The 19,211-nt window shown below is 44.2% G+C and overlaps 1 protein-coding gene across 2 annotated transcripts in view; it reads left to right on the top strand.

The window, feature by feature from the left end:
* The window catches only part of fndc3bb (fibronectin type III domain containing 3Bb), a 60,477-nt gene that overhangs the window by 8,656 nt on the left and 32,610 nt on the right, over positions 1 to 19,211 (top strand). The window contains exons 1-5 of one of the 2 annotated variants that reach the window (XM_053227921.1): positions 1,818 to 2,112; positions 5,099 to 5,232; positions 5,309 to 5,384; positions 16,798 to 16,874; positions 18,742 to 18,973. In XM_053227921.1, the coding sequence (XP_053083896.1) occupies positions 5,125 to 5,232; positions 5,309 to 5,384; positions 16,798 to 16,874; positions 18,742 to 18,973 (493 nt within the window). In that variant the 5' untranslated portion in view covers positions 1,818 to 2,112; positions 5,099 to 5,124. Of the gene's footprint in view, positions 1 to 1,817; positions 2,113 to 5,098; positions 5,233 to 5,308; positions 5,385 to 16,797; positions 16,875 to 18,741; positions 18,974 to 19,211 lie in introns of those variants that run through there. The other variant, XM_034298257.2, reaches the window with a different exon arrangement.

Raw genomic sequence — 19,211 nt, 5'->3', positions numbered from 1 at the left:
AAGCTTCAGAATCCTGAAGGATGCAGTCTGATTGGCTCTGCTTGGTTCCTGCACCAGGCTTCAGATGTGTAACACCTCATGGCACAGCGAGCTTTTCACAGCAACCTGTAGTCACTGGATTGAAAAAAAAAAAAAAAATCACAGAATCATGTCTTTTTTTGTTTTAAAGGTTATTAAAGGTATTTCTGTTTCAGTGAGCCGGTGAGTAAATGAGATGATTTAATTTCGGGCTGAAATGAAAATATTTGACGCTCTGAAATGTTAGTAGCACAGTCTGTGGTTGGTTGGTTATGATGTGAAACAGCCACTTCCTGTGAAAGTTCTTGGTCAGGTTTAGTGATGAAACAGTTGGAGAGTCTGAAGGTAGATCCACAGGGCCTGGCTTGTGAGACCGGACAGCTGGCCTCACAGGGTTCTTAACAAGAATACACGTCTGGAGATGGCCTTTTAAAAACTCGGTAGGGAATTGCTGTCAGAACGAGCGTAAACAAAGCCACGCCCACAGGCTTTGCTTCCACCCCATGGTTCTGTGTGTTAGATTTTGATCAGATAATGGTAACAAACTCGCCTTTTTCAGTCGCCGCCTGTGAATTGAGCTTATGATGCTAGATTTATTTAGGAAGGTATGATGTTGCTCGATGACATCAGCAGATGTGTTAATGTTGTTAGTGATCACTTCAGGCTTTAGGAAAAAAACTAGTGAGGGAAACAGACTCTGATGCCATTCAGGAAAAGCGTACGTTTTTGAAAAGCGTCACAGTGTGAACCTGCGTGTGTCTGTTGCGTGTGTTTAGCGTGTGTATGAATGTGCTAGGACTGGGTTTATCACGGCTGCTGATCCGCTCACTACTTTGTGTAATTTCTTATTTGATAAAGTGTTTGCAGTTTAATTTCTCTTTGTGTTATTACTACACGTGTGTGTGTGTGTGTGTGTGTGTGTGTGTGTATGTGGAGGAGACACAATCTGATGTGCGCTGTACAAACCACACTGAGCACGCTGTAGTCAAGTGGAACCTTAATCATCATCATCATCATCATCGGTCCACACATGAATCCTCCTGTTTGGAGTTTTAACTTTTATAACTTTTGTTGGTGTTTTTCTGCATTTCTCCATCTCTAACACTCGATACGCTGCTGCTTAACGTTATTCTTGAGCTGTTTGATGTAACACTTCCGTTGTCACCTGTTGGGCTGATGTTCTCATGTGAGCGATTTCAGATTGTTTCTGCGTCTCGTGAGATGAGAGATTTTCGAAATTGATGTTCATGTGGATGCGAATTACTTTTTTTTTAAATTTTGAAATCTGTTTTCAAAAAACTGTGTACGTGTGGATGGGGTCTGAGACAGATGCTTGCTAGTTGTGTTTGTTCCAGAGTTTGGAATATGGAAATTTTTCAGCAGAATCTTCAGAACTGACTTTATATTTTGAGATCGCAAAGAATAATAAGCTCTAGCCTTAAAAAACCTCAGAATCTCAAGGTTATGGCACAAAACTAATAAACCATGGCCTCTTTGGCGTTGCGTCAATGGAAGTAAAATGTACTTTTTGCTTTTGTGACTCAGACTTTTGGACTGTGTGGGACTGGCATTAGCTCTGCCTGCCTGTGTTGTTGACTTGAACACAGTGTTTGTTGTTGATGCTACTTGTGGCGCATTGACCCTCCCGCTCGCTCGTCCTGGAAAGCCTCAGTGCCGTTTGAAGGCCTCAGGTAGTTCTAGAGAATACAGGAGTTAAACACACACTCCTTGTGGCTCGATAGTTTGGTTTGTAGGCTTCAATAAGCACACGTGAACAGCTGATCAGCCGCTGACGTGGGCCAGTGCTAACATTTAGACAGCGCTGCAGCGGCGTCTCGCTGACGTGAGACTCAGCTTCCTGTCTGTCCGTCTGCTCTGGTCCAGACTGGGGTCTTATCGATGCCGGGGTTTGGGCACAGAGAAAGCACATAGTGGTGGCGGGAGAAGTGATGTGTGGAATGAGCACGAGGAGGACGGGTATGTGCAGGGATATTTTTAACAATGTGATTTCATCTGAGCAGTAAATGTTGATCGGAGTCGCAGACGTGACTCATGAGGAGGCTGGAGGCTGCTGGAAACGCTGAATGTTTGGAGGTGAGATGGAGTTATGGCAGGGGAAATGGGACAATCGAGAAGTAGAATGCAATACTCACTACACTCAGGCCTGTGTGTGTGTGTGTGTGTGTGTGTGCGAGCTTTGTTTAGACACAGTTGTTGGGAGACGGGTTTCCAGGCGAAGGGGTGAAAGGGGGTGATGGAAAAGAGGCGGGTTGGGGATGATGATGACGAGCAGAGAGAAGGATGGTTTCTCGGTTCCCCCCGGTTTCCTCTGTGTTATTACATATCATTAGCTGGATTATAGGGCCTGCGCAGACCGACTCCCCATCTGGGGCTGTAAAAGTGCCAGACGTGAAAACAGATTTGAGTGAGAATGAAACCTGTCTTTTAGAGCAGTGTATGCGTGAGGGTGAAGAGATCGTTTAGCTAGAGTGTAAATAATTGTATTGTAATTCTCTAATGCAGTGGAAGGCACGTCCCGTCTGATGTGAAGTTGTGGTCAACATCTTGCAAAGCTCGAAACGGACAATGAGAGCGTCCTTCTGTACAACTCCTGGTTCTTCTGACAATGAGTGCATGTGTCTTTCTGTAAACTCTCCACTTGTGCAGTCGATGTTCCTCCAGAAGCTGTTTTAGGAGATGCTGTGTACAGTAAACGTAGACGGAAAAATCGCTTTGATGCCTGCGTGTGATTTACGTTCTCTGTATTCCGGAGTGAATTCACGCACCTCCTGCTGTTGCGTAAAACCTTGTTTCCATATTGTAAATCAGAATTGATCTGGATAAGGATCAGGATTTGGGGAAATCTCACCGAGCCCAGTGAAAAGAGCTTCTGTGTGTCTCCTGCATAACAAACACTGTGACGTGGCAATAACAACATGACCCCCGAAAGCTAGCGGGTCTCGCCTGTTTGTTTAGCCCTCCCCTCGGTCCGTTTGTATAGCTTCTTGGATCTTTTCCCCCGGGGTGTTAAGCTGCAAACAGCACCCCCCCACCCCCACCCCCAACCCCCCAACTCACAAAGGTGGAGGCACCAGTCCTCCTGAGGAATGGCGGGAATGAAGAGAACATAAAAGAGACGTGGAGAGAGTTTCTGAGCCCTGGAGGGATTTGTGTGCTCAGTCACTGTGTTAATGATTTTAGTTTAGATAATTACAGGGTGTAGTGAAGGGAACTGCCTGAAGTGTACGAGAAAAATCACTCCGAGCAAAGTAAAATAGTTCCAAATTTAAGGTTCCACTCAATTTATGGGACAAAAGTTTGAACAAATGCTTCATGTTTGACTTTCCAGGAGTTGCGATGGAAGGATAAGAGTATTTATTTTCTCGGTGAATCTCCAGCATGTGTCCCATCGCTCTCGTGACTGATCCTGTACATTACAAAGTTAAAGATCAGCCTCAACTGCAGTCATAACACGGCTCTTTACGTGGCGAGTGTTTGGGATTAAGACACGTTATTGCTTTATAGGGGACAAACTTCATGAGTTGATGAGGATCACAGATGCCCGCGACCTCCCTCTGACCTCTTAACCAGAATTAAATGTCCTATTTTTCTCTCTTAGCTGTTGCTCTTTGAGTGGTGGGGAACAAGGATGTTTTTCCTGCTGGAGAGAAGAGAAATCCGACGCCGGCTCTTGTTGGACTCATCAGTATGCATGCTTTGGGCCCGGTGCGGGGCAGATGATCCGAGCGTGTGCAGCCCTGCAGGGTCAGAGCGAGAGAGAGAGAGAGAGCGAGAGCGAGAGAGAGAGAGAGAGACATGGCCCAAAGAGTTTTAAATTACAGGAAGAGCAGACAAAGCACTGAAGAGTTGAGTGTTCAGATTACATCTGTCCAGAAGACATTTTTAATTCAGTAAGAGGGTTCACCTGTGTCACGCTTAAAGGCATACTCCAGGATTTTCATCCAGGTGTCTGTACTTTCAACAAATTATCCTGTAGTGAGAAAAAATGGACTCAATTAACAGAGAATGGGAGTGTAAGTGCAGATATTGTGTCAGTAAACGTTTAACATACGTGACTATAAAACACACATTTAAACAATAAGAGAAAATCTTCCCAAATTTGTTCTTATGGACTTTTATGTTGATGTAATAAAAAGTAGTTCCGGTTACTTTATGCCTTCCTGAAGGTTTTGTGGAATCCATACACCATCAGAGCCGCACGACTCCCAGATTCTTCTCTCTGAGAAAGTAGTTCCATCTCTTAAGTACTTTAACATATTTATAGTTTTAATTTTATACAGTGAAGGAACTACTTTTTTCAGAGGAATGATTTTGGATATATTTCTCTGATGGCGTATGGATACGTCAAAATCTTCAGGAAAGTATAAAGTAACTGGAACTTTTACTGCATCGCTCCAGTGTTGGAAAATTGGATAAAAGACCATCAGAACAGATTTGTTAAGATTTTCTCTCTCATCTGAACACTGTCACTGTTTAAATTAGTAGTTTATATTCTTGTATTTTAAACGTTTAATGACACAGCAGCTGCCTTTAGACTCCTATTCAGTGTGAGTTTGGAGTTTTTGTTTTCTGTTCTTTTCTCCATGGAGAGAGATTAGAGGAGAAATGGCTGAGTCTCGGTTTATCAGCAGTGCCAGGACATTTGAAACCAATCTCGTTAATTTTCCTGTCTAATTAGATTTTCATGGTGTGAGCGTCTGTCTTCCTCTGGTCCTCTCTTTCCTGTCTGTGTGCTCATTAATGTGTGTATTAGAAGCAGCGGTTTGTGTTTGTGGTGAATTTACCAGATAATGGAAGCAGACGCTGTTGAGACGGCACGCTCTAGCAGCTGTGCTGCAGAATTAATTTACCCCACAGTGGCATTTATATTACACATTACTTCATTCCTGTACAGATTACATCATCATATAAACCCCAGTGACTTCATCGTGACCTCATCCTGGAGTCTTATCCTGACCGTAACCTTTTCCGTGTGTTTGGGTGTGAAAGGGCAATAGCGTGTTGTATAGTTTATATTTTTATGTTAACGATGACCCACACGTGTTGCATGTCTCCACAGCGGCTGCGCAGGGGAAGGCTCCATGAATGTACGTCACCATGATGATGACGGACCAGATGCTGGAGCTCCCGCCGCTGCTCAACGGCGAGGTTCCCATGATGCACCACATGATTAACGGAGATGCCTCGCAGCAGGTAAACTCTCACTCCACACCTTTACCTCCTGATGGAGCACAGGTGCTCAGGTGACTGATGGGAGGTGTGTTTGCAGGTGATCCTGGTCCAGGTGAACCCCGGGGAGACCTTCACCATCCGCAGAGAGGACGGGACGCTGCAGTGCATCCAAGGTCTGTCCTGAATCAACACATTTCTGTCTAATCGCGCGCTGTGGCCGGTTCCCTGAGGTTAGATAAGCGGAACTTCACAGGCATGTCGAGTATTAGAGGAATGGAGCATGGAGGAGATGATAACATTCTCCTCAGTCACCAGAAATGAATTTCAGACAGATAAAAACAAGAGAGTTATAATGCTTAAAGGTGCCTATGGTTATATTATTTATTAATCTTTTATAAAAACAACACACCAGATAATATCAGTATCATGATTAATTGAAAAACAATGCACTTTTCTTGGATCATAACTTTATCATAACTCTATGAAAGGAATTATTTAAAAGAGAACAGAAGGAAATATTAAACATTTAGTGCAAAAATATATTTTAAAGCCAAGTCTGGGAGTAATAACGAGCCAGTGTTATAACCATACTGATTTCACACACAAGATCTATTACACCTTTATTACACTCACATTTGAAATATAATGTTTAATATTTCCTAATTTTTTGTGCTTCAACAAACTTATTTAACATAAAGATAACAAATGAACGGTACAGATGGTGTATAATATACAGTGAAAATGTCTTTAAGCATTGTGACATTTCCATGTTTCCCTCCTCTAATACCAAGCTCATAGTTTATTATAAAGGAGTAAATGTGCAGTAAAGTTATTGATATAAAAGATGCAGTTTTTTATTATAATACACTCTAAAAAGTGATTATGGCCTTGTGTAGCTTTACAGATTGCTATAATGTCCATGTTACTACAATAAATTAAATTCATAAGTGTTAACCTTTAATGAGGATAACATAAACCTGCCGTCATTAATCTATTTACTTTTTGTTGAAATTCTGCCCTTAATTTAAATCCGTGATCTAAGAACGATTTTTTTTTTCATAGTTTAATAGTTTTGTATTTTATTTTTGTGCTTTATTGGATAGGTATGTCAGTATTTTAAATGTATTTGTTTTTGATCTTTTAAGGCTTGAATTAATGCTCTTCAATTTTGAAAAGGCAGAATAAATGATTACCGTTAATGGCATTGTATAGAAAAAGCCACATTTTCAGTATTTGGTTAAGAAATTTCATTTTGTTGAATCACAAATTTTACACAATGTTTTTTTTTGTGTTCTGCTGAATAACACACGCTGCTTCCTCCAACACTTCACATGCAGAACTGACACAGCAGTGTGTGATGTCACGCTGAGTTTAATTTCCGTAACACATTCTATGAAGCTTGTGTTCATACATCATTATAACTGTGCTTAGAATTCTTTGTAAGTTGGTAATGATTCCTTATAAACTCTAATAATGCCTCATGAAGCTCTAATAATATTCTATAAATAAGTGTTTGATAATTTTATGCAATCCTTTATAACTATTCATGTCCTGTGCGCAGGGATACACACACACACACACACACACACACACACACACACATGTATTTGATGTTTATTTGATGTGAAAGACACACCTGAGCACTTGTTTCAGTATGCTGAAGTGATCAGAAGTGTTCTGTAAGCACATGTGGTGAGAATTTCCTGCTGTGTGTCTTTATAAAGCCTTTATAAAGCGCTGTGAGGATGCATGCATTATTCCTGTAAACAAATAAACCTTGACCTAGTGACGAGCGGTGAACTTTACCACGTGCCATCGGCCCTGTCCCTGTTTACACAATCGAGTGGTTCTTACTGAAACTTTTCTTACCCAACGCAGGTTATCTGCTGAGCGTAGAGGAGTGTGTGGGCACAGAGACGATGTGCTGGTGGGTTTCATTTGAAAAGCAGTTTGTAGGTGGACGTTAATAATTAGCGGCGCTCCAGATGTGTGTTTGTGTTTAATGTTCCTGTGGTTCCTCTCAGCCAGGTGCCCGTGTGCGCTCCGTGTTGTTTGTGTGCTGGAAAGTTGCTGATAAGGGTTTTCCCAGGCCAGGGCATGGTGGACAGACGCCTGGAACTTTTTTTTAGAGCTGCTTGTCTGCTTACACTGGGCAAAAATGTCTGATTACCTCAGAGCGCTGGAGCGCCAGGAGACAGAGTTTGAAGCAATAAATAGTGATGATTATTGTTTTTTTTTGTCATTACATTCCTGAGCTTGGCAGAGCAGCGCCCGGTCTCTTGGTGAGGCCATGAAGCTTTGAGTAATAAGTGTCTGAGCTGTAGACTCGTCCTGCACGTGTCCCCACCACGTCTGATTCCGCTTGTTCACACAAAGCAGCGTTTGGGCCTGGAGCTCGCTCTGGGTGGCCAGAGGATGCCGGGGACGGTGGCGCTGGGAGGGGAGTGTGTTCCTCCCTGGCATTTCTGAGTAATAATTAGGACCAACCTGTGTGAATGTGTGTGTGTGTGTGTGTGTGTATGTGTGTGCTTGTTCTGTGTAAAGTAATACAGTAATATAAGTCTATGCATGCTTCTGTACAGTGAGTACAGTTTTGCCTACCTGTGTGTGTGTGTGTGTGTGTGTGTGTGTGTGTGTGTGTGCGTGTGTTCTCATAAAGACACAAAGACCCTCATTAAAGCTCTGCACGTGGATCAGCCTCACACAGAGACGGCGCATAAAAACACATAACCTGTGATTTTCTCATCATTTTCATTTCGGTTATAACTTTGTTCGTTTCTTCTCCTCGTCTTCCTGCTGATGTGGCAGAAGCCCTGCCTCTGTCTCTCTCCCTCTCTCTCCCTCTCTCTCTCCCTCTCTCTCTCCCTCTCTGTCTCTTTCACTGCTTTTTCCTCTCTCTAATGAAGCATTACTACAAAAACTCTGTGATTTTGGACCAAACTGTGATATGGACCACCTCAAAGGCTGTGGTGAGAAATCTACCCTGAACTTTGTTTCCTAAACCAGCAAATAATGTCTGTGTGGCTGAACAGCTGTGAAAAGATTGCTCCTGTCCTCCTCCTCCTCCTCTTCCTCTCCTCTTTTTTATCTATGTATCCGTCTATCCCCGTTATCTGAGTGCTGATTCTGAGTCATGGTCTTTGAGAGCTTCACATCCAGGCCAGATGTGTCTGAACTGAGCTTTGATGTATCTGCAGGTCGTTTACACACACTTAAACACACACACACACACACAAAAGCTTGCTGGTCATGATGGATGGCACAAAAGCACAAAGCCGGCATGGCCTGGAAAAGCTGGAAAAGCTCTTAATAAGAGACAGGAAGATGAGTAAATCTCCAGCAGATCTCTCTCTCTCTCTCTCCGTCTCTCTCTCTCTCCCTCTCTCTCTCTGAGCTGCCTACAAGGCAAAAAACGTGCGCCATTAGTGCTGTGGCTTGTGCTCGCTCCTAATTTAAAGGAGAAGGAGTTGGGATCATATGAGCCGAGGCACTCGAGCTGCTCCTCCCAGCTGGAGCGGACACAGGATCCAGCTCAGCACGGCTCGGAGTACGTGCCTCTGGAAGTCGACGCCTCCTTCAGCCCTCGGGGAGGAAAGGCAACGAGCAGGAGCTACGGGACTGCATGGTGATCGCTCTGTTAGACGGCTGCTAGGTTTACCTCAAAATTCAAAATTAAAACCTCACTTCCCTTTCCTCACTCGCTTTCTCCTCTGCACTCTTTTCCTCTTGTAAGGCTTATGGGATTTTTAATTGAATTATTATTATTGTTTTTTTTTTTAGTTGTGCATTAGCGACTGCTCTGTGCTCTCGTCTGCTCCGTTTCCTTTCCTGCTGGAGAAGGAGGAAAGCCCCTGCGCCGTGCAGATGATCATAGCAGAGCTCTGATTCCTTTGCTGTGAGTCATCGTGCTGTGGAACAGTGCATTTTTGTGTGAGTTATGGAGAGGCACAGACGGAGAGAGAGGAGGAAAGAAAGAAAGGAGGCAGAGAGAGGGCTGAGGAAAAGGGCAGCGTTTGTGTCTCACACACATCTGTGTGTGTGTGTGTGTGTGTGTGTGTGACTGTTTTACTTCACACACATTCTGTAGACCTTCTGAAGGAAAGGTCTCTCTTTCTTTCTTTTTAGAGCGCTTGAATGTTTTGGCACCAAACTTTCTAAAACATTACAAAGTGGAACATTCCACCAGTTTTCTTTTTTTCTTTCTTTTTTTTCTTTTCTCCTCCTCTTTCTCCTCCTCCATCTCTTTCTCCTCTTTCTCGCTGACCTACTATTTTCGGGCGCTGCCATGTCCCGTGTCCCGTGTCCTCTATACTCAGCTCTCTCGGTTCTTCTTTATAGGGCAGTGGCTCAAGTTCCAGCATAACAAGGGCACTCGTAAAAAACAAACCCGGCAGATTGACACCTCCGGTTGTTGCCGGGACGTTGTTGCCGCTCCTTTTCCCTCGCCTTGCTCGCTCTTCAGGCCAGGACGCAGTTTTTTTTTTCAGTTCATGGAATAACAGTTCACAGAAATGAACTCTGTAACCTCCCTGAAGCAGGAAAGCTCATCTGGAGTGGAACTCTGGCACTGAAAAAACAACATGGCTGCAAAACGGCTGGAAAAAGCCGTATATTCAGTGCTTCATTGCTCCGCTGCTCGTCCCACTCGGCCTTTTTGTGTGGTCTTTATCTCTGAAAATGCAGCGTGCCAATCCCAGGCCATGCTAATGGAAACTCACAAGCCCACGCTGATTGGGTTCTCACCGATTCTGCAGTAACGTGAGCAGATCTCTGAGGTTTTCTGGGGAGTTTTTCCCTGCAGACAATGGTGCCATTTATGAACGTGACAGACTAGACTGCACCCAGACGGGGTCGATCCAGAACACACACACACACACACACACACACACACACTCTCTCTCTCTCTCTCTCTCTCTCCAAACTGTGAATACTCTTAAGATCGAGTCAGAGCAAAGGAAACTCCTTTCTGAGCCTAGAGCATGTCTGAGCAAGTTTTAGAGCCACAACACACACACACACACACTCCTGACTTGTTCTTTCCTTTTTCCTCTCTCCATTTCCCTCATAACCGTCCTGTACTGAGCAGGAACCCGAGTGCGTAATGGTGGTTCTAGAGCTCAGCTCAGATGAGGAGTTAGAGGAACTGAGGCGTCAGCTGCCCTCCTAACACATTTTTCCACCAGCTCTCTCCGGGGAATCTCCCTCCTCAAACGTCTCTTCAGCCAAACACAGGCCTCTGTGTGTGTGTGTGTGTGTGTGTGTGTGTGTGTGTGTGTGTTGAGAGGGCTGCTGAGAAGACTGCACTGATCACAGAGAGGGTTCGTTATCTGACAGTTTCTGCTCCTGATTGCCCAAAGCACGGCTTGTTTTTTTTAGGTCCGGAGCGGAAGTGGTGTGAGGAAAAAGTGGCAAGTTGAATCCAGGACAAGAGGAAGTGGAGGAAACAATGCCCAGACATCGGTGGCGTGGGACATGGCACTGTAAAACACTGCATGTCCTCCATTACAGTGACTAAGCACGGTGTTTAACAGTGCTGTCAGCATGTACGTGAAATTTCATTACGATTCCTGAATCCTTTAAGGAACTCCTGTGGAACTCTCCTGAATGAGAGCCACACAGTTCTTGGATGAGTTCCTGGTTTGTGTTTCCACCACACTGCAGGAACTGCGATTTAAACATAAGTCAAAAGAACAGACACACAACATGAACACAGAGATCAAAACTGTGCTCTTTATTGATTCACTGGACAAATATGTATTTTGCACACTTTCTTTTTTACTGGGAACATGTCCAAACAGTCCTGTGAGGTTTCTGATTCGTCCTGTCTAAAAACAAAAGTGTAAACAGAAGCGTTACTCATTACCAGTTATACTTTGCAGTACACGTTCAAACACACTTCACCAATCACATATTGTTTAAACTGACTTTCTGTGGAACTTCTGACCAAGCAGTGATGGTACAAGCTCCGCCCTGAAAGTTCCTGGTCTGCGGAACTCTGGAGCAGGAACTAAAGTGTCCTGTAAATTAGGGCTTTTGTTCACACGTGGGTTTTTAACACCTGAGGCTGTTTGTCGGGTTTGATTGGTTAAATTCATCACATTACTTCCTGTTTTTAGATTTCACAGTGTGTGTGTGTGGTAGATAAAACTTCAGCTTTGGAGTGAAAAAAGCATCTTAATTATTTTGTTCAGCTTTGACTGAAAGGCTTTATCTGACCTCTTATCTAAAATATTACATAAATAAATAAATAAATACACATTAATGAGAAAATTAAAAGGACATATACATTTGCTTTTGTTCTGACTGTGTGCACCGAAGTGATGTATAAAATTTTCTTATCGGTTTTTCCGGTTCAGGAGAAATCTGTGTGAAAAGCCGACCTTTTCCAAGCTAGCGCAGAATCACACACACGTAAAAAAAAGGCCCTAAAAGTCAGCACTGTTTCCTCCTTATACAGAAAAGGTTCCTGCAAAGGTTCCTTCAGTGGAAGCAGGGTCATGTAGCTCATGGCTGGACGGGGTGAAGTGGTGTTTCTCAGCCCTCTGAGACGCAGTGTGAGGAATCTGTTCTTCTTCTACAGCACGGTCTCAAACACAACACCTCAAAGCATGCTGGGAATTTCCAGGTGTACCCTGGGGCAGTGCAGGACCTCGCCGGCCTCAGGCCGGACGTGTACAGAGCCTGAGCTTGCTGGAATGTGTGCGGGGTCTCGGGGTATGACGGGATACCGGGGTCAGGAAATCTGAAACAGTTCCCGCTTTAAACAAACACTTTACACTTTACTTTCTAAAGAGATTTTAAAATGAAGTTGCTCGTTTAAAAATCACATGAGAATCAAATGACACTGTTTTAATTGTAATTTTTTGAGATAAACTGCTGAACTTCAAGATGGCTGACACGTGCTCTGTAAAAAGCATTGTAGCAGAAGCTAAACAGATTTAATAACTGAATAGTGTTGATGTGCAGGAAAAGGTGTACACTCATCATCCTGTGAGTTTAATCACACCTGTAACCTGGGTGGAAAAAGGTGCACTTCATAAAGCATCAGAAGATCCTTCTCTGTCCTCTTCCCATAATCCTCAGCGCTCTCTGACCACGCTGTCAGCAAAATGTCTTCGGCTTATACTGGAAGAGACCACCTCTGAACATCTGAACATCAGATCATCTGCCTCGTTCATCAAATCCACGTCTCTTTTATTTGGCAGTGAAATATCTGTCTTTACATGCTTGCACATTTTCATCCAAATCCCAAGAGTTTAACATTCATCATCATCTCTCAACACATACAGCTGCATGTTAATTTACATATATTATATAACGTATAATATATACATATGTATATAATATTCCGCTCTGACTTGTTAAAATATCCATACATCATCCAGCTTTTTCTATCCTGTAAAAGCGAAGGTTTCTGTTTTATTTCACTCCACTGTGTGAGACTCGGAGCGTCGCTGCTTGCAACAAAACTGTGCGTTTTGGAGAAAACCTGCCAGGAGATGTTCTGGAGCGTCTGCTGAACGCATTGCGGTTCGGATTTGCACGTTATTCCTGATCCGGCAGCGCGGAAATGAAAAGAGTCCTGTGGGATTTCTGCAGTGGAAACATCCCAAAGCCTGCTGCCGGTGTCTGGTGATGTGGGTGCGTGTGTGTAACATGTAGATTAAAGTACATGTTGAAATCACACACTGCTTTTTAGATGCTGCGTGTAAACATTAATAACGACTCAGACACACTTAAGAGGAAAGTAATATATAGGATATGAGATTAACTTGCTTTTCTTTAGATGCCGCTTTAGAGTCTGTAATTAGATTTATGTCTTTTTTTCCTCGTTCACACTCTATATGAAGCAGATCTGTAGATATTATAGCGGCGTGTCCTCTTTCATTCGAGAGGCTCTGAAGTGCTTAATGAGTTAGCATGACTTCATACAGTCTCCCTACAGTAAATATTTAGAGCTCTGGGCATCTCGATGTGTCTCAGTTCCTCTCTTCTTTGCTCTCCATTGGCTATAAAATCCAAACTAGCGTCCGTATCGGTGTAATCAGGCTCAGTGACGCTCTCGCTGCTAATCAGTGCCTGTTTATTAAACACATCGAAGTCGCAAGGGTCCGATTTTCTCTGTCTGAGTGACAGGCTGATGTTTATAGCAAATACAATGAAGTGTGGAGTTGTAAGTAGTTGAAACACACACACACATACATATAGTATATATACAGCAAGGGGAAAATATGATCTGTGTCTTGCACACGTATGTAATTATCTCCTGCGCCGTGGCTCTTTGCTCTGAGGCAGAGGGAACGCGAGGAATCGTGTTGGACGCGACACACACACACTTGTGGATTTCCAGCATGAACGTTTGGAAGCCTTCACTTTGTGGGGGAGAACAGAAAATGAGTTGAAACTGCAGAAAGCTGTGCATGAACACTTCCTGTTTTTCACGTAGGAAGCGTTTTTTATTCAACTCTATTTTTCAAAACTCAGCTCTTTCACAATTCAACACAAGCACAAACCCGAATATGAAGATATTTAGGAATTATTACTAGAAATGTGTTAAGTTAAATGAATTACCGTGAGTGTTTTTAAATGCTGCTGTAATCATAAAGTCTGTCCTCCAGGAAGTCCGAATCCTGTAAATGTTTTCGGGTGCAGGGATAACGTACGACTTCTTGTAAATGCTCACATCAAGCTTTTTCTCTCTCTCTCTCACACACACTCACACACACTCACACACAAAAAACACTAAACACATGTGTCCTGTCTGTATTGTACAGATGCACAGCGTTTTTGAAGCGTTTTGCTGAAAGCTGCCCCCCTCCACTCTCACAGCCACGTAATGCATTCCTTCCAAAAACATCCCTCTCTCTCTCCTTCTCATTTTTGTCTGTCGTCTCGCTGTCTGGCCAAACGACTGCAGCTTTTCCCAGCTGAACTAGTGGACCTTTTCACGAATGAGCCTCCTGTTTCTGTTTCTGTGTGTATGTGTGTATGTGTGTGTGTTTGTGTGTTTGTGTATGTGTGTGTATTTGTGTTTGTGTGTGTGTGTGTGTGTGTGTGTGTGTTTTTTTTGCTTTTCTTTCTCTGTGATCATGGGCCTGTGTATCCGGGTTCCTATAAATGCTGGATATCTAACATCTGGAGAAATATTTGATTTTCCATTAGCAAGCGAAAGAACAGCACTGAAATCATCTCTGTATCGTGCAGAGTTTTGCTTGTGTGCTTTGTGAGATGCTGCACAAATCAGTTCTACTTAATTTAGCTAAGACAGCAAAGTTGCAGACAAAAACACACATTGCAGAGAATTAAAACACTTTAGAGTTTTGGCAGTCTACAGATTTCGAGCAGTCTGTACTTTACACTTTTTACTTCATACGGATTATCCACATGGAAAGTGCTGGAAAAAAGCTTTACGATTCCTGATATACCAGATGCATGAGTTCAGATCTTTAAAGTAGCTTATTCAAAAATAAAAAGTCATTTGTAAAAGTGCAAGAGCAACTGAAATGCATTTCTTCACCAACTGTGTTGTGTGAGTTCATCTGGCACCGTAGTGGGGAAAAAAACTCCTCACACACATGTTGGCGATGGTGGTGTGTCGACGGTGAGCGTTCGCCTCCTGCGGGGCTGAATGGATGGTGTGAGGGATCCTCAGGCCCTTGAAGAGGGAGAAAAGGGCTCCTCTGAGAGAGCACAAAGAGCCGCTTGTTCTGGTGAGGAGGCCCAGCGCTGCTGCGGCTCGTGGGACGGGACGCTACGCATCTCTCCCGTGTCTTTCTCATACACTAACGTTCTCTCTGCTCTCTTTTGTTGGCCTTGCTCTCTGTCTCTGTTTGTATTTCTAAATATCTCCATGTGAGTGTCTCACTATCTCACTGTCTGGATGCTCTCTTTGCTCCCCTCCTCCCTCTGAGATGGCAGGAATGTTGCTGTTTGCCCAGTGTATTGGTGTGGAGCTGTTGAGAACCGGTTCTCTCTCTCTCTCTGAAAGGCCTCTGTTCATACAGAAGACACCCCTGTAGCTGTTTGGGGGGAGGACCAGGACACTGAGCAGCAGCAGGAGCAGGAGCAGGACCTCGGGAGGGGGGGTCTCTCCTCGCTAGCGTTACCTGCACCACAGAGAACAATCTGAAAGGAATTTGTTGTGCCTTTAGAGTGTCACTGTTATTTTAAACCGGAGCTGCAGCACACTGGTGTGTCTATGAGCTCAAACCGCATACATGGCTGTGTACATATGGCTCTCGGTCTCCACCCGGAGAGGACGCGAGCACAAACAGGGCTTTAATCTGAGGGCCACGTTAGGACCTCCAGGGCCGAGGGGCAGAGAAGAGATCAGGCGATGCTGTAATGCGCTGGAGATGAAACTGTAAGGTCCGTCAAGGCAGTTGTGTGATTTACAGGCGCTGAGTGATCTGCTCACGGCCACACTCATGAGGAAGGGGCCCACAAATGGCTTTAGCAGCTGCTGGGCCGGCTACCGTACCCTCGCAATGAGAGAAGCGGTTAGAGGAAAGAAAAAAAAAACAGCACTGTGAGTTATAGCCTTCCGGGACGGTGGTGATGATGATGATGATGATGATGACGGTTGTGGTGGTGGTGGTGGTGGTAGTGGTAGTGGTGGTGGCATACAGACAGTGAAAGGGGTTCAGCGAGGTCGTGTCCCGGGGGAGTCGGGACAGAGCCGAGCTTGTGTTCAGGGTAAATACAGCAGCAGTAACCCCCGCCCTCCCTCCGCCCTTCCTCCACCGCTCCACTCCACCACTCCACCACTCCACCGATCCCCTCAGACCTGGTGGCTGTGTTTCAGAATGAAAAGCTGAGCACAATGAGGCGATGTGTTTGTTTAACCCGGTGTCACTGTATCCGATACGGCCCCGCTGAGTGGCCTCAACCGGGTGGGAACAGGTAGGCAGGTAGGCAGGTATACCTCCGGCGTAGATTAGGAGACACACACAGAGGGTGTGGCCTCATTACTTTAAAGTCACATCACAAGCGATGATTAGAGGATGGTTGTCATGGTAACATAGCATATTCTGACAGGGAAAATCAGTGAGTGAAAAAATGAGGATGCAAGACGAGACTGTGATCCTGAAATCCCACTCTGTGACTAATGTGAGCTAGTTTACTAGCAGTTAGCTAACTGGCTTGCTGGGATAGCTAATGCTCGGGATATACGGCTGTTAGGGCGGGAAGGAGCACATGGGGGTGCTTCCTAATTTGCATATTAATGCATATTCATACCCTTGTATTTGTAATGAGGGTAAAATTCCTGAAGTTCCTCAGCCATTTTTAGTCTCTTCTTGAGTTGTGTGGAAAAATACACCAATTTATGATCCTTATAGAATTTTTAAGGATGAATAAAGACACATTCAGGGGAATTTTATGCACCGTAGCTTTTCCTGACTGCAGTTTGTGGTATTGTGAAACAGCTTGAGCTGTTTGATGGCAGCAGAGTAAAACTATGTGAGAGAAACTTTATCTTTCTCTGCTTTCTACAAGGAGGCGGGACTTTAAACATAACGCTGTCTTACTGTTGGACCTATTCCTTCCTTCCTTTTTGATTGACGCATCTCTTTCCTCTCCTCTCAGGTCCCGCTGAAGTTCCCATGATGTCACCGAACGGCTCCATCCCACCCATTCACGTGCCCCCGGGATACATCTCCCAGGTAACACACGGAGAAATCGACTAACGGCAATGAGTCACAGTAATCAGCCCCGGAGGCAAATAAAATAGAGCAGCAGCTTCAACACACACACACACACACACACACACACACACACACACACACACACACACACACACGGCTGAGCTGATGAAGGCTTTGTCAGGCAGCAGTGAGGTAAAGGTCAGCAGCACTGGTATTTCAGCTGAAAGGTCAGAAACAGTCGAGTGTGAGACGTGAACATGACGGAGTAAAGCGTCTGTCCTTCCACAGCAGATCATCTAAAGCCGGCGTGATCGGTGGTGCAACCAATGAAAAAGTGTGTGTGTGTGTGTGAGAGTGTGTGTGAGAGTGTGTGTGTGAGTGTGTGTGTGAGTGTGTGTGTGAGTGTGTGTGAGAAATCTGTGATTAAAGTCTCAGAGTGTGAGCGCTGCTACGAAGCTCGTCTAAAATCCACCAATAGGAGGACGGCGAGCTCACGGCGCAGCTACAGATACGGTAGCGGCGATGGAGAAGCGTAAAGGAAACTCTAATGCACAGAAAAACCTCCTCATTACCTCCAGCTCACTGTGAAGAACGTGTGTGTTTCTGCACGAGCTGATTTCAGGATCACGCTGATTGATGACGTAAACAGCGTCGTACGCAGTAACGCTCTTTAATTAACTGCAGGTCTATCGTTAGAGGATCTTCAGCGTATAATGTGAGATGGAGAACACGCTCTCACAGTCTGTTATAGAATTCACAGCAGAGTTTATCAGGATCTCGTACAGTGTGACGAGGAATCGTCTTAAAACACACCTCTGAAATCACACAGAGTAAAACTGGACTAAAGATCAGATCATGTGACTGTCATTAATAAGGAACGTTTTAAAAAATGAAACTGAGTTAAGCAGAGCTCCCAGGACTCAGCTTATGGTTTTTGGCACAGATACATCGACTCTCCTCACCTTTTAACCCGCGTGATCTTTATGTCAGTGTGGATCTGTTTGGGTTTTTTTAGGTCCCGTGTGAACCCAGCATGTCTCTCATACAGACTCGCACTAATCTTTACTAAAATCCGTTTGGTCGCAGGTTTGTTAGCGCACCACTGGTTTGTGAAAGTGCCACTGATTGTAGTCTGATCTGTTGAATCTGTGCTTGGAGGAGGAGGAGGAGGAGTGGAATACAAGTCTAAGTTCATGTGGTTAAAATCTGATCCAGATACGAGATAAGAGTGCCACTGTGATTGGTCAGAAGCTGTTGATTAGTTTTCTGTAGCAGCAGCTCTGACAGTAGTGCAGCTGCAAATCCCAGGTTTATATTAATGCACTCATTCTAATACGTTATCGTTTCTATAGCAACAGCTCATACACTGATTAAAAATGGTTGATGTGGTGAAGTTTTCTGTAAGGAGACGTTTATTTAACATTATGGAAGGAGTCTCCAGTGTCAGTGCTTTGTATCAGTCAAAGGTAAAGCTGTAACTTTAGGTTTTTTGACATCTTCAGGACAGAGGAGTTTACGCTTCTTTGTGGTTTCTCAGTAACAAAAGACGACAAGCTGCGTTTTTTTTCTCTTATTAACTTGCCGAGAGAGAATAAAGAGAGGCTGGTGAAGGAGCGACTGTTTACAGCTGCTGTAATGTAAGTGACAACAGGAACTAACTTGTTTCACCGATGTTCCATAACGTTAAATGTAACTATAAACGGATAAAATGTTTGACGTTCTTTAATAATTAAAGATTGTAATCGTTGACAGATGGCTGTGGTATGAGGAATAAAACACTTCATCACGCTACCTCGTCACACTCACACTCATTACCTACTTAATTTAAAGTTGTACTTTGATTAATAATTTAAAAGTGAGTGTGTGTGTGTGTGTGTGTTTTCAGGTTCTGGAGGATAACACAGGGGTCCGGCGGGTCGTGGTCACACCTCACTCTGAATGTTACCCCCCCAGTTACTCTCCCGCTCTCTCACCAACCCACCACCTGCCCCCGCCGTACATGACACACCCCCACTTCATCCCCGCCTCTCACACGGCGTACTACCCCCCCGCCAGCCCCGGAGACGTCCCCCCGCACCAGTACTACCAGCACCGCCTGCCCCCCATCTACCCAGAGGGTGAGACTGCTGCACCAGTTTATCTGTTTAATCTTTCTAATATTTACCTAAATGTTATAAACCTCCTGTAATTATGACTAAATATTTCTTTCTGATTTAATTTGTCAGGAAAAAGTTTCTGTAATGAAGATAAATCATTTATATAAGTTATAAAATGTTATAAAATGAAATGGCCTGAAGGTGAATCAGGTATGTAGAAGAAAATGCTGTTAGAGTTAGTTAGATCCAGAGCCGGGGT

The sequence above is a fragment of the Pangasianodon hypophthalmus genome, chromosome 22 (assembly GCF_027358585.1).
Source record: "Pangasianodon hypophthalmus isolate fPanHyp1 chromosome 22, fPanHyp1.pri, whole genome shotgun sequence".
Taxonomy (NCBI): domain Eukaryota; kingdom Metazoa; phylum Chordata; class Actinopteri; order Siluriformes; family Pangasiidae; genus Pangasianodon; species Pangasianodon hypophthalmus.
This window is presented reverse-complemented; position numbering and strand designations above follow the sequence as displayed.